General features: G+C 38.2%; 2 protein-coding genes across 4 annotated transcripts in view; both read right to left on the reverse strand.

The window, feature by feature from the left end:
• LOC27207615 (synaptosomal-associated protein 25) overlaps positions 1–11,158 on the reverse strand; it is an 88,591-nt gene extending 77,433 nt beyond the window's left edge. For 2 of the 3 annotated variants that reach the window (XM_039294199.2, XM_039294198.2), the window contains exons 1-2: positions 11,003–11,158; positions 5,599–5,692 (exon numbers count right to left, since the gene is read on the reverse strand). In XM_039294199.2, the coding sequence (XP_039150133.1) occupies positions 5,599–5,691 (93 nt within the window). In that variant the 5' untranslated portion in view covers position 5,692; positions 11,003–11,158. Of the gene's footprint in view, positions 1–5,598; positions 5,693–11,002 lie in introns of those variants that run through there. The other variant, XM_039294201.2, reaches the window with a different exon arrangement.
• Positions 3,548–5,591, reverse strand: LOC123327229. The gene has a single exon (XM_044923074.1). The coding sequence runs from the start codon at positions 4,657–4,659 to the stop codon at positions 4,039–4,041; it is 621 nt and encodes a 206-aa protein (XP_044779009.1). The 5' UTR covers positions 4,660–5,591; the 3' UTR covers positions 3,548–4,038.
• Positions 11,159–15,850: the final 4,692 nt, after the last annotated feature.

Here is a 15,850-nt window from a genome sequence, read left to right on the forward strand (position 1 = left end):
TAGAATACCCTTTTATTCTTCGAGCAACGGATACAAAAGTAGGAAAAAGGGGAATAAGGCTTCCATCACGTGGCCACCCAGTGCACCATTCGCCTCTTCATATCTTTTTCCTCTTTTTCAAGAAACTAACATCTAGTCTTAACATTTCCTATCAAAATACTAAAGACTTGCGTTGGAAACTAACTGAATTGTATTCTATTAGCCTTTCCTTTGCTTCCCATGTCATTGTGTTTACAGAGACTTGGTTAAAGTCGGAGATACAGGAGATACACAATATACAGGTTAATCAGCTGTCATTTTCTGATATATCTGAATATATTACGTGCTCTTACAAGACGGCAGGTCTTCTGAATTCCCAGAATATCTAAATCATTTGCCCGCTATCTAATTCATCTCAAATAGACTGTCTGATAGGGACCAATTCGTAGTTCTAGGTAATTTTTTTTTTTTTTAACAATGTGCGTTTCTGTCCAGAGTAGGACCACGTACTCAACCTGAAGTTTCATATCATCCTACTTTCGAAGTGGCAATCGACTTAGGTATCGTATTAAAAGTAAAATCGTCAACCAAGCGAATTCATTGCTTACGCAAGGCAAACTTTCTGAGGCTAAACAATTCTATTGTGTACTATCCGTCAATCTCTAACAAATAATAAATGGTTTAATAAAGAGTTAACAAGCATAAGAAATGTAAGGTACAGACTTTATAAAAATTTAAAAATACCTATTCTCAGTCTATCCTTTGTAAATATTAAATTATTATTACTTACTAAATATTATTACTTGCTTTAATTTTACCGACTTTAATGCATAGTTCACTAGGTTCAAAAATAACCTCCTTACTGTTTGCCTTGCGGCGCCTAATTGGGACGCAAACCTTATATTATCTCCTTATTTTGGGCTGTAAGCCTTATATCTTATATATATCCTTATATATATCCAGTAGACTTCATTAATTTGATTTACCTTTCCAAGCTAACCGAAGAACGATTTTCGTGGTGATCGTCCCGACTTAGTAAGGCTAAACAGCTTTGTTCCAAGTACATGTACATTCACTAGAAACTGCTTAGAGGTACTGTATCATTGTAGATCTATCTATGAGTTGCATGACCAGATGTTCTGACTATAATAGACTTTATCTTATTATCTGTTATATTGACTCTCTGTCACACCTAAGGCAATCAATTCTTTGCCACACATTTGGGGTAATCAATTCTCGATCTTTAGTATAAATTTAAGAAAGCTCTGCAGATCTTGATATTTTTTTGAATGGGTAGCCCGCCTTCATCGTTTAGCCAGATGTGACCAACTTAAACATGAATCGCTGGAAGAGCTGGCCGCGCATTGCCAACCTGCAGCAGATCTTCTGGTCCCGATAAAAGAAAAAGTATTTAACCTTTCTGCACCACTGTTCGAAATGGCGCACTCCCAAGCCTGTCTAGGTGTGAATGCTCCTAAAGTATCAAATAGCGAGAGTGTTGGCGGCTTTATGGCGTAAGTGGGGGCGGGCAATAAGTTTTTTGGCAAATCGATAGAAATTTACACGACTAATAAAATTATGAAAATATATAAAACAATTTTTCAAAAATGTCATATTTTACAAAATTGTGTGCGTGGCATTTCTGTGCGGTATTAGGGTGTTAGAGAGGGCGTTGCAAAAAGTTTTTTGCAAATCGATAGAAACTTAATATTAAATCATTTTTTTAAACGAGTGGGCGAGGCAGTTTTGATCCGCGTCTATGCCTCTAGAATCTGTATGCATTATGTCGACCTTCTAGCTTTTATAGTTCCTGAGATCGAGAAGCTTATACGTATAGTTGGACATGGCCAGATCGACTCTGCTATTGATCCTGATCAGCAATATATATACTTTATATGGTCGGAAACACTTACTTCTGTTACATACTTTTCAAAGAATCAAATGAAGTTGCTTCAAATTCAAGCAGTCTTATCGCAAGATACCACCCTATATTATATTTCTCTAGAACGTTTTCTAAAGCCGCAGAAAACTAACGAGAAAGACATGCTATCCAAAATTTGGGCACTCAAAGCCCACAAAAACTATTTATACGGAAAAGCCAAGGTTAAGATCTTTATAGATCATCAACCGTTAACACATTCTCTGAGTAGTCGCAATGGAAATGCCAGAATTATGAGATGTAAGCCTTTTCTAGGGGAATATGATTACGAGATATTCTATAAACCAGGAAAAAATAAAAAGCAATATCAAAATATTAAATTTTTTCAGGATTTTACTATGGCTTCAAATGATGTCTGTACACATACTGACAACAACCAAGTGGATTGGAAAAGTCTCAAAGATAGCCATACATTGAAAAGGATTCCAGTATCCCGCACTCTCAAAAATATACACAGTGAAAGGCGCAGCTCGCGTATGTGAAATGAGTATTGCAAACAGCAAATTAAACTCGCATAGCAAGTAAACAAAACTATTGAACTCCAAATAAGTGCTGGACTCAAGTAATTAATTAATTAATGCAGGGGGAAACATATGTACCACTTACACTTATATATGTGAATATAATACTGAGAAATGTCTATCATAAAAAATTGAAATATTTTTCATCTAGAATTGTCTGATTCGGAAATAGAAAAATCTTGGTTATGATATTATTCTTCGTTGGTTCGTTAAATGGATAAAAAATAACGTTGCTTACAAGAACTATTGGAAATTTTTTAACCAATTTAATTGATTTGATAAAACAAATAAAATAAAATTCAATAAAAAATTGAATGATAAAACATATATATAATTAAATACTCGCAATATTCATAAGTAAAAAAAATATAATTTTATTTTACTGAATGATTACAAATATATTTTTAGTTGAAGAACACCGACCGATTACAATTAGGTCTCAAACTGAACTCATCTACTTATTCTGATTTGGTTGACGTTCAAGCCTCGGTATCGAGCTTTTCTAATGTGGACTTTGGACTTAAGGGATATGATCAAGTGAAGAGAAAAAGCTTCTGACTTTAATTGTTTTATGCTTCTCTTGGATCAAGTGCATTTGCTCTTGGATACAAGTGCTTTGGCTTATAATTTGACACTTTTGTTTTTCGGGACTGCGAGTCCGAAGTTTGAACGTGGGGACGTGATGTTTAGTCTACTTGTGGGTGATTATTGGAGTTGGGATTTTTCCATTCAACCTTGGTTTTGAGGATCTTATGACAGTCCATTATGATTTGGGGTTTTTTCCATTCAACCTTGGTTTTGAGGATCTTATGACAATTTGTTCTTATATGATATTTGTTGGGTACATAGGGGGTGTATTTGGGTGTACATATTGTGTGTGTATGTGTGTGTATTGGTGTGTAGGCATATGCTTAAGTCTTAGGGACTTATGGATATGTCACTATATATATAAAGAATTTATGGCAAGATAATGTTATATACAACCTCAACTCATACGGGACTACCCCCTGAGTTTAAGCATATTAATTAGGGGAGGAAAAGAAACTAACAAGGATTTTCTTAGTAGCGGCGAGCGAAAAGAAAGAAAGAAAAGTTCAGCGCTAAGTCACTTTGTCTATATGGCAAATGTGAGATGCGGTGTATGGAGCGTCATGTGTCACCCTTATCATGCGATAAGAAAAAAATTGTTAATATGAGCAATCTTTAATTTAACCAACCTTTAATTTAATAAAGGTAAATCAGGAAATAAAGCGCTGTGTAGCTTTACTAATGCCGACCACGTATAAACTAAAAAGAAATACTTGTGGTTCTATTTATCGAAGCACTGGAAGCGTTGCATATAAATAACACTGGACAGCTGTGTCACATAAATAACACTGGACAGCTGTGGCACATAAAAGCTCAACAGCAATACCCTGCTACCGCTCTATGTTATTATTGTGATAGTCATCAAATCTATAGTCAAAGGCAGAGGAGCATAAACTTGAAACTAAGCAATTCCTGTATTTGCATTGGCTCACTTGATGCCCAGTCTTGAGGCATTTTAAACAAAGGGCCAGTCTCTTTCCTTATTGCAATCGATTGGCTGGGTACAGGTTCTTAAAGCTTTGGCAGTGATGAATGGAGTGCCCAGAAGCATTGTAGACGGCTTGTGGCAAGAGGAGCGGACCTACGGAAAACAGATGTTCTATTACATCCCACCTGACTGCCTGTTGCAAAGCTTGCCATGGCGAACTCCATGTTCTCCAGCGACCTGCATCGCTGCTTCAGAAACGATGCCATGAATTCCCACGTCGGATTTGCATTTTTGAACACTGGGTCCTCCCAATGCTCCTCCCATTTCGCCTGCCTCGCCGGATCCAGCTTTTGGACAAGTACTTGGGCGATAATGCATCCAGCGATTTGTTCCGTTGAGCCCATTCCATTTAGCGCACCAATATGAGCGTTGAATTTATCCGACAGCTCACGAAGCATTGAAACGGAACCAATCTGCATTGCCCTTAGCCCCAGAATCTCAGTAACGTGTGCTTGGAATATGGCATAGTTGCCATCAGAAATGTTCAGTGAGCGGCGAATGGTTACCAGCGCAGTGTCCATCAGACATGATGCTGCAGACAGATGCTGCCGCTTTTTATTGCTTATGAGGTCAGGATGGATATAAATTATCGTCGTAAACATAGAATAGAAGTCTAGCCAGTTAGCATAGCCTCCAGTTGGCATAGCCTCCAGGGAATTTCGGAAGGTAAATAGGAGACAGGGGAGGTGCCCTATGACGAAGTGAACGCTGCTGATGGCCACAATCACATGAAGAAATAGCCTCAGCAAAAGTTGAGTGGGCTTGGAAGCGTTACGAGAACATCATCAAATTTCTCACTCAAATCGCTTTCAATTTCATCCAAATCAATCTATTCAAGTTCGTTCAGAATTTTTCGAAATGTTGGTTTTAGTTCATCGATTAGCTTCAAACTTACATGATGAATGGAATCGTCAAATGATGTTATCGAATAACTTGATAAAGAAACTGCTAATCGTTCCACTCTATTATATATTGCAGTCGCTTTGCGCTTCAAAAATGTCCCCCTGAATCAGAATTTCCAGAATTTTTAGCAGCCATGGCAACAACATCTCAAAATTCAGTTCATTAGCTGCAGCTTTCGTTATTCGTATATGCAATCTTGGGTAACCAACGGAGTTATTTTCAATGTTCACTGTATTTAATTTGTCTGAATAATGCAATAGCGAATTAATTGATGGGTTAAAGTTGGCAGGATTTGCACTATTTATTGTTTATGCATAAATCGCGACCAACGGTCACCAAATGTTGAGCTAATAATAGCTGTTTTTGAGCAATTAAAAGACGAGGTTACTTTACAGCGAATATCAACGATATTCGTAGCGAACGAGAAAGCAAATGGTAATGAGCGACTTTATTGCAGAGAGATCAGCAGAACGCTAAGCCAAAGGTGTTGGTGCGAAAGGGAGTACAACGGAGAGCTCGCGAGAGAGGGGAAAGCTCAGATGCTCACGCTGCTGTGCATGTAAACAAATAACCCAACAATAATACTATAGTATTATTTAAATATGTGTTTGAGAAGAAACAGCATTAGGGGGTTCTGTTTCGAATACATTTATCAGAGTAAAAATAATTGTCGTACTTACCTCATCGGCTACTCCTTGCGCACTAATTTGCAGCTCTTCTAGCTCGGTCTTTGGGACCTGAGGAGCCACTTCTTCAGACGGATCCGCTGGCATTCTAAAAATACACATAATCTCAGTTAGTTAAATAAATTCAAGTTAAGTAACAAATCTAAAAGCTAAACCTTAATCGGTAAAGCCACAATATAATTACAAGAACAACTATAAGAACCGATCAGGTCGCGGAAAAATATTAATCCCTTTAGGTTCTTTTTTTTTCAAATCTATTTGCGTCGGAATCTCAGTGCCTTTTGAACACAACCAGGCGAAGAAGATGGAAAGTTTAAGTATGGTACGAAGAGTCTTGTCCAGATTACATTATTTGAAAGTTATTTATGAACATTTAAACGCTCAAGAAATAATACCGTTAGGGAGATCAATGGGGTAGATTCATTTCAGACGTCGGACGGAAAGAGGACTGGCGAGACTACTCGCCATGCTTTTTGGTGTGTGCCAGCCTATCTGCGTATCGGCTGCTGTGAAGGTTGATCTGATCACCAATCAGAGTTATCTATAGATCCCTTAGGATAACGTAATTGGAGACGTGCTAAGGAAGCCCGAACGCACGCCGAGCTGCACTTGTCTGAATAGTTCTCAGCCTCTCCAGTTGGTGTTTGGAGGCTGTTCTCCATATTTGGATGGTATAGGTCCATATTGGATTTATTATCGCCTTGATGAGTAGGACTTTAGTTGAGAGCTGAAGTTCTGTAGCACTTTCCCTTTATTGCTATGATATGGGCCCTTCAAATGAGATTTTGATCCTTCGACCAGGGTGTCGAGGTATTCCTGGCGCTTTTTGTCAAGCATCCGATGGAGTCTGTTTGTGACAGTTGAAAAGGACTGTTTAGTTGCATGATTACTGGTGCTATAAACTGCCTCCTGAGGTGCCTTTTGGGGCTAAAAATATCTCTTGCCTCAGAATTTAGTAGGAGTCTCCTAATAGTTTTTGGGCCGCCTTGGAGCGGTGGTGGCGTAGCTCGTCGTCCAGCCTCAACGACAATAGCAGTGAAGCAGTCAACATACACTTCATCGCTAGTGTTGATAGGCGTGTTCAGCATGACGGCATCCTCGACATGTGTCCTAAAAAGCGTTCTAAGGGTACCCTGAAACTATTAAGCCTCCTCATCCAAATCAAAGAGCAGCGGAAGACAGTCAGACAAAAGCTTAGTCAGGACTCTTACTTGCTGCCCTTTGAGATGCCAAAGTGCTGGTAACTTCACCGGTAACTATAATGCCAATGCCCTCGCACGCTAGAGCAAAAACCAAAATCCTTCCTCTGGCACACGTTTTCTGGTTGTCCCACCACCTATGCTGGGCGTTCCAATCACCTCCAGCTAGGTATTTTCTGCCGAGTTCAGAGAGAAGTGTCAAAATGTGTGCCTCAACCCACCTGTACGCTGGTGGTACCGAGACAACATTGAACGATCCTCTGCTGCAGGCAGCTTGATCGAAGTGCAATACAAAATATAACGCAGCAAGCCAACATACGTCCGCCCTCGCTGGTATCTCGAATACCACCTTGTCACACTTCCTACTTAAGAAACACATTTGCCTCAGTGGTGGCTTGACATTACGTTATAATAGCGTCGTTGAGTGGCAGTGTGGTCTGGCAAATCTTCAACAGTATAGCGATCGTTTTTCAGGACCTTATTACGGTATTTCATACGGTCCTTTATACGCAGCATCAAAATTATGTGACTCCTGTAGCCGTTGGTAAATCATTTACATCGTATTTTGTTGGTTGTGCGTGTATTATTTCCATTTTCCATTTCTTCTGCTCGTTTGTGATATTTGCTGCTTGTGGTCTTTTCATTTCAATATCTCTATCTCAATATCCTCTATTAAACGGTTGTTCGTCACGTCTCTTGGGTGAAAGTTGAAGACTAAATCGTTTGGGGAAAATTTAGTGGTGGCATTTATCTGTGAACTAATGCCCCACTGTATCATGAATAACTGCGGGTCCAATTCTTAAGTCTTTTCTGTCATGGTCTTTAAAGCATTTAATAAAGTTTTTTACGTTCTTTCCTTTATAAAATTCTCAAATTCGGCTCACCAAATACAGCAAACAGTGCTTTAATTACCGACGTTGTCTTCGCTGTTCGTGTTGCCACTTTTGCTCCTTGTGATCCAAATTTGTTGTACGGAATGGTGTAGGTACCGAGTCGTATACATGCAGTGACCATTTATGCTTGCCTCATATTACTTTGTATATACAGCACTCTGCACACGAAGATGTACGACTTGCCATACCTCCTCATGCGTGGGAACAATAAGTTCCATTGAATACGTTGGATTGTCTTATCCGTGCCGTAATGTCCTGTGCCGTCGTGGTTTGCTTTTGTTATCCTCCAGCGGAAGGATTCTGAAGATTAATGTAATTTCCAGCTTACTTTTGTTTCATTACATGGCCTTTGATATTCGTTGATGCATTCAGTCGCCTTCTTGTTGCCTGGCAGAATTCCGTAGCCCATGATAACGTGACCCCAACGAAGTCACCTTCGTTTTTATAAAAGCGCATTTGGAAGGGCGCAGGATTAAGCCCGCGCTTTACAGCATCTAGAAATGCCTTTAATATATTTAGTCCGTCTTAGCTGCAATTATGACTTCGTCCACATAATTGATAATACTCCATTGGTGTTTCAGTTCTCGTATGATCTCCGTAATGACTTCTTGGAAAACCATATGTGCGTTCACTAGACCAAAGGGCATGACATTAAATTAACACAGTCCACTTGGTGTGGTAAATGCCGTTAAATGCTTCCTTTTCTCGTCGTGAAGTATACGCTTCCGGATAGCAGGGCCAATTGCTCCTCTACGTTTGGCATCGGATGGCGCTTTCTTATGGTAACTGTGTTTTGAGCTCGATAGTCCACGCATAGTCTCTGATGCTGCATGAGTTGACTTGCTTTCTTCAATTATCCCGTACTTCAGTAAGTCACCAAATATCGTGTTCATCGTCTCCGCAAACGGCACTTGATATCGCCGCCCACGATACCTCTATAACCATCGTCGTCGTTTTGCACCTGCCAATTTTTTACCAATCTTTTTCAAAACATTCTTCTTAGGATTTGAACAGATTGTTCACCTGTACCTGGTGGTCGGGGTCAATGTTCGTATTAACATTGAGTATGTTATCGCTGACCGTGTGGATGAAAGCTTTAAACTTATGACCTCCAATCAAAACTGTTTTTATTATCGGCGGATACTCCTTATGTTTTGACTCATGCACTTGAGCATTCTTTGCATAATTGTGCTTCAGTTTTGTTTCAATATTTCGTAGTCGTCAGTATCCAATTCATCAATTCGTTGACCTTTGCCGTTCTGTTTCCTTTGATTTGAATATCATGAGACCGCGGAATCACGTCCAAATCACTAAGCTTTAACTCGTTTAACTTTACATGCGCTGGGAGTAGGTGTATTCATTATTGCAGCCTTCAGTTTGGCACGATCGATCGCGGCTTGCGTGGTAAAAGGTGGAGGGCACCCTTATCTGCAGGGCGATAACCGCACAAATCGTTTCCAAGCCTTGAGCGACTGCGAAGGCGGTTTCCATGTGTTATTCTGGGGGAAAGAATGGAGGCGCTTTTGTGGGGTACTTATTGCCATCCTCTAGGGAGATCCGGGGAGATCGGTAAAGTGGATATGTAGTGGATATGCTTGATGTGTTCGTACTTGTTGTGTTGTTAGTATTGATTTCTCACGGAGATCGCAGGGTATTCGCCATTGACTAGTTGGGTTTGCAGTTCTGATGATCCTACACTTCCGAATGCCTTGATTTCGTCGAAGTGAATTGATTTCCTTCCATGATATGCCAAAAGACTTTTTGCCACGCATAGTCAAACCATAAGCCGCCTACACTTTTAAAAAATATTTTGATATGTTTTCTTATTTTTATTAGGATTGCATTTTTGTATCGATTTACCACGCCTAACGCCCAAAAACGGCAAAAAACTGCCACGCCCACAGTTTTGAATTTTTTTTAAATTTTTCTTCGTGTTATTGCTTTGATTGCCAATTTCTATCGGTCTACCAAAAACATTGGGCACACCCCTAATTTCACCAACCAAGTTCCCACACTTTTAAAAAATTGTTAAGTTTTGTCATATTGTATTTCCCAATTTCTTTCGATATCCCACAAAAATGATGAAATTTCACACTTCCTCTAGCTAAGTAAAGGGTATATGATGGTCGGGGAACTCGACTATAGCATTCTGTCTTGTTTAAATTTAGGATTGTCACGATCGTTAATGTTTTCTGGTATCTTAGATATTTAGTAAAGGCTTTCCTATGAGAAATTGCATTAGCAATTTTTTTTAAAATTTATAAATATTTTTCGTGTCTTTTCTATTTTATTTTCACCAATACTTAAGCTTTACAGCATTGTAATTTTACTGTAATTAATTTGCATTTAAGATTTGTTTTTAATATTTTCTAGAGCTTGTAAATTATAAACTCATTTTTATCTAACTAAAACTCCTTAAATATGATAAGATACCCAAAAATATCTACAAGGCAACTGAAATAAATACAGATTTATCGTAGTAAAAAAAAAACAAGAGAGAATGCTATAGTTGAGTACACCCCGAAAATCAGATACCCGTTACTCAGCTCGTGTCTAGGTTTTATATAGTTCCTGAAATCTCGACGGTCATACGGACAGACGGACACGGCTAGATCGACTTGGCTATTAATCCTTCAACATATCTAGTATACCCTTTTACTCTACAGATACAGACTCCAGCATACAGATTCTAGAGACAAAGACGCAGAGCAAGTTTGTTGACCCATGTTGCCACGCCCACTCTAACGCCCACAAGCCGCACAAAACTGCTAAGCCCACACCTTTAAAAAATGTGTTGATACTATTTGATGTTTTTATTAGTTTTGTAAACTTCTATCGATTTGCAATAAAACTTTTTGCCGCGCCCACTCTAACGCTTTAAGCCGCCAAGCCGCCCACACTTTTGAAAAATTTTTAATTTTTTTGTAATTTTATTCCCCAATATCTATCGATATCCCAGAATAAATGTTAAATTTCGCATTCGCATTGACACTAGCTGAGTAACGGGTATCTGATAGTCGGGGAACTCAACTATAGCATACTCTCTTGTTTTTGATTATTACTGTAAGCTTATATTCTTGGCAATATTCAATAATAAAGTATTAAACTATATTTCCATTTAACATGCCACAAATCGATGTATTTTCTTGCAAAAGATTTCAAAAATAAGGAAAGCCATTGAAATCACATGAGTACATATTATTTTCATAAATGGTTTTGACATGCTTAATGTATGCCTGGCCATTTTTAGGACGTGTTTTTATTGCGATGTACACAAAAAAATATATGCAATTACTTTTGTAGTACCTGACTTTCTAAATAGCTGTTAGAAGAATAAAAAGGATTTTTTTACGTATCTTTTGATACCAAAATACACCAAACTGTATAAATATTAAACACCAAATTGAAACAAAATCAGGTGGTTCACGTATGACACTTTTAGCCTTAAACACGTGCGCGCGCAGGGCTTATACGAATGTTTAAGTGTATTCATTATATTGTTTTCACCAGGAGAAAACGCAATAGTCCACTTCATCGACTATTAAATAACGACTACTTCCGTGACTCGTATATCAGCTACTCTTGATGATATTCCGCATTCGAATAAACCGATGTAATAGTCTGTAAATTTTACAAGAGAGAATACTATAGTCAAGTTCGCCGACTATCAGATACCTGTTACTCAGCTAGTGTGAATGCGAACGCGAAATTTCATCATTTTTCAGGGATGCCAAAAGATATTGGGGAATAAAATGAAAAAAATTCAAAAATTGTTCCAAAGTATGGGCGTGAGCGCTTCGGCGGTTTATATACATTTCAAAGAATCTAGTATACTCTTTTACTCTACGAGTAACGCTATAAATATTTGGCCTTATCTCGTGTTAAAATTTGAGATACTATGAAATTCTTCGTTTATCAAAAGCAGCAAAAATGCACAGTGCATTAGAAAGTAGCGAAAATTGTATTCAAATCACTGAAAAGCCTATTTATCATTATAATAGACAAATTAAATTTATAAAAGATTCCAAAATATTTAACTAAGACTCTCATAAAATACACTGAAATTACTCTGTAAATTTTTTAATAAGTAAATTACAAAGATAATGACAGTCACTTTTCCATTTTTCAAAATGCGTATCGTGAAACTATAAGCCCAAACAGCAACGTAACAATTAAAAAAAAATTAAACTAAAGGACATTAACTCTTGCGCTGAATTCAAGTTATTCATTAATGATACGACTTTTTAAAGTCGTAAGAAAACTTTACTTTAAAATACACTGCGGCCCCGGCCCAACTTTTAACCACAAAACGCCCACCATTTGAAAAAATTTTTAAATATCTTCTAATTTTTAAAACTTTTATTTTTCTAGTAAATTTCCTCACAAAACTGTCACGCCCACACTTTAGATAAATGTGTATGTTTTTTCAAATTTTTATTAGTCCTGTAAATTTCTATCGATTTGCTGAAAAAAACTTTTTTGCCACGCCCACTCTTACTCCCTAAAACCGCACAAAACTGCCACGCCCACAGTTTTGCAAAATGTTTTGATATTTCTTCATATTATTATTAGTCGTGTAAATTTCTATCGATTTGCCAAAAAACTTTTTGCCATTCCCACTCTAACGGCCTAAAGACGCGAAAAGCTGCCACGCCCACATTATTGAACAATTTTTGAATTTTTTCTCAATTTATTCTCCTAATATCTATGAACTTTGTGAACGCGTCGATAATCACTAATATGTTTTTGTTTGACCATAATGGTCTTTGTGTAATGGAAAATATACTTTGGGAATGTTCTGAAGGAATCCCTCTTCTTTTCCAGACTTTTTAGAATAAGCTATACATGTTAGACAATTGATAATATGTTTCTTGCATTTTCCTCCTATTTTGGGAAACCAGTAGCTCTTTGAAATCACTTCTACCATTTCGTCTATGCCAACGTGTCCTAATTGATCATAACAATTAAAGAAAACATATCTTAACATTTCACTCTTATATAAAGTAAAATAGGATAACTTTCTAATCTTATGTTCTCATCTCTGCTTTAACAAATAATTAAATTATCACCAAATGAAGTAACATTAATCGTTAGTATGTGCGCATCCAAATTAAAATTGTTATTGTTTAATTATTTGAACAAATAATTTTTATTTTAATATCATTTATATTTTTTGATGATTAAGTTTTCAACTAAAACTATTACAAGCCACTGGCTTTTTGCTTATCCTTAATTGGAAACCGTTCTCGATCTTGTTCCGAATCAGACTGATCTTATAATTCTTAATCCTAATCCAATCAACTTCTTTAGAAACTTCTTGAACTTTCTATTATGTTTAGAATTAAAGCTTTATGCTGAAATTATGTTCCCATCGCGTGTTCTGCAAAAGACTACTTAAAGCTTTGGTTTGATTGCGATAAATCTTTACATTTCCATGTCGACATTTTAAAGGAAAGAATTTCCTAGAGCTATAAAAAAAGGGAGTTCGATATTTTAATAAATTGTTCTTATATTGACTTTAAAATAAAATACACTCTTACTGTTATGGTAGTATGGTTATTTATTTTTTGCCTTCACAGGTAAATTCGCAAGACAAAACACCGAGAGCTTCTAATACATTTTTACACTACTAGATATAAAATTTTGCACTTATAGTACCTAAGTAAAGTGTATTTAATGCCTAACATAAGTAAAGTGAAGGACCTAATTAAGACCGCTTAAATTAACACTAGAGCAGTTTGCTAAGAAAAAGATTGTTAGCGAAAAACAAGCACAGGGTAGTTCGGTGTCCTTAAGATCGCGAGTCCCATCCGCAAACTCAAATATGGATTCGAGCAGTATCTCATTACCGCCTCTGCTCAACAATATACCTATAAATCCGGTGGAATTGGTGGAATCAATGAAAATCCCAGATATAATTCATTTCTTACCGACTTATTCTGGGCATCCATTGACACTAAACGAATTTATTAGCAATGTAGTGGAGGTCATATTGATGATTAGAGGTACTGATCAGACCCCGTATGGCCAAATGCTGTTGAGAGCAGTTAGACAGAAGATCGAAGGGAAGGCTAATGAGGCAGTAATCGCAGCAGGAGCAAGTTAAAATTGGGATGAAATCGAGGAGGCCCTGATTAGACACTGTAGGGACAGAAGAGATGAGGAGACATTAATGACGGAGCTGTTTAATTTAAAGCAAAGACAGTTGTCCGTACAGATACTCTACGACCAGGTCACGAAAATAAAATTAGCGCTCTTCAGACTAATCGAAGCAGAAGAGACCGAACCGCTAACAATTAGAGTTAGGCAGAAGGTCGTCTCGCAGACAGTCCTCGCGACATTCATAGGGGGACTACGGGGAAACCTGGGAGGAATAGTTAGAGCTTGGAAGCCACAGGACCTGGAAGAAGCTTATGACATAGCCATCAAGGAGAGAAATTTGTACTTCGTTGAAACTTCGACATATAGTCATCAAAACAGAAAACCAATGAGACAGAACGATCGATTACAATCAGTACTGGAATAGAGACAGCGACCAATCGCATAAAAGGTTCTACAACCAGTCGCCGAATAGGGATCGTTATCAATACCAGAATAGGGACTATAACCGTTTCAATCGCAATAGTGTTGATAACAACAACCGAAACTCGAGATATGCTGCCATTGTGCCAAGCACAAACAGGCCTATTACAAACGGACAGAGATTGTTTAATTTCGAGACAACCAACAAGACAAAGGATACAGAAGCTGAGCATAATTTCGATGAAGGAGGAAATTTTCGGTCAGAAGCCTCGAAAAACAAACAGGATTCATGAGTAAATTCCCGTTGGACGCGAACTTGCCTTACATAATTCTATCATTTCAAGACAATAGAAATTTAAAATTTCTGAGCTGAAGGCTCTTTTATCACCCCTAAAATTGTACGGGATAATGAAAGGATTTCCATTATTCCGATTCTGCAGAAACACCCAATCTTACAAAGAGAATTAAAAGAGAATTTCCTTTTCCGATATTCAATTTCCACCAATTTTTCGGCGGACTAAAGGGCATGAACATTCTGACCCAGTTGCCAGTCACCGCGACAGTTTTCATATTAAATCTGTTGTATTTTGCTTCAACATCAGTCGTTCTTTTTAAAAAGTGAACTACCGGATGAAACTTACTGTCCTTCAGCAATCAAGTGGAGGCGTCAGCAGCGTCGCAGCGGAGAAGTGCTGATGATCGCAGTTTAGCCGTTCGTTGACGTTGATGGCAGCGGAAACTATGCAGACTTCTGGTCAGCATTTTGGGCGCTTGTGTTTACCCAGAAACACTGTTGAAACACAAGATGTGGGGCGATGACTTGTAGGGCAATAACTTGTCTATTGGTGTGTCGGTTGCTGATCTTAATACTAGAGTAAGCGGGACGCGTACATTGTTTTTTTTTATTATTATTCGATTTACGGTAGGAAAATTTAAATCTTCTAAAGATACCACCTACCGTCCGTAGGTGGCATGCACGATTCATAAACCCTATTGGGACTATGCCTACGCTTTTCAGTCCTACACACTTTTCCCTGTTCCAATCCGCTTTGTCCAGCGGGTGGCGAGACCTCATCCATCTTTTGCGTAAACGCCTCTTCTCAGCTATAAGGAGCAGAATCTCTCTGGTGATCGGGATTTTAGATGCTGTGGGCCAAGTAAACCAAAACGGTTTGAGTTGCAGCCATATCTAGGTTGTGTTGACGAAGGGTTTTCACTTTGTTTGCCAATATTCGACTTCGATTTCTTCCTGTCAGTCTCTGGAGAAACACGAGGCTTTCGCTTGATTTTTTGAAAGCGCTGCGGGGCAGCACATTGGGGGCTCGAGAGAACCGCAGTAGCCAATGATTCATCAAACGCAGCAGTTTCACTTGAATAATTTATAATATATGAGGGAACTTTGGCGGCTCTTGTATTACTATTTGTAGACAAGGCTGAGTCTTTTTTCGACAAATTTTTCAGCAAATGCTCGCGAATCTTTCTCGGGCCCACGCTAGCAATTTGCTTAATCAACGTGAAGCCTAGTAATTTTTGCGGTGGGCGAAAATCTGTTGTGATTTTTACCGACACGAATTTGACAATTTTAAGGCACACCTGTAGGTATGCAACAAATCACCAGGGTCCTAGCCAAGA

This window comes from Drosophila simulans, chromosome 3L (assembly GCF_016746395.2).
Source record: "Drosophila simulans strain w501 chromosome 3L, Prin_Dsim_3.1, whole genome shotgun sequence".
Lineage (NCBI taxonomy): Eukaryota > Metazoa > Arthropoda > Insecta > Diptera > Drosophilidae > Drosophila > Drosophila simulans.

Bases quoted from the DNA above. Each gene is read 5' to 3' on its own strand.
- LOC123327229 (XM_044923074.1), bottom strand. From the start codon at position 4,659: ATGCCAACTGGAGGCTATGCTAACTGGCTAGACTTCTATTCTATGTTT.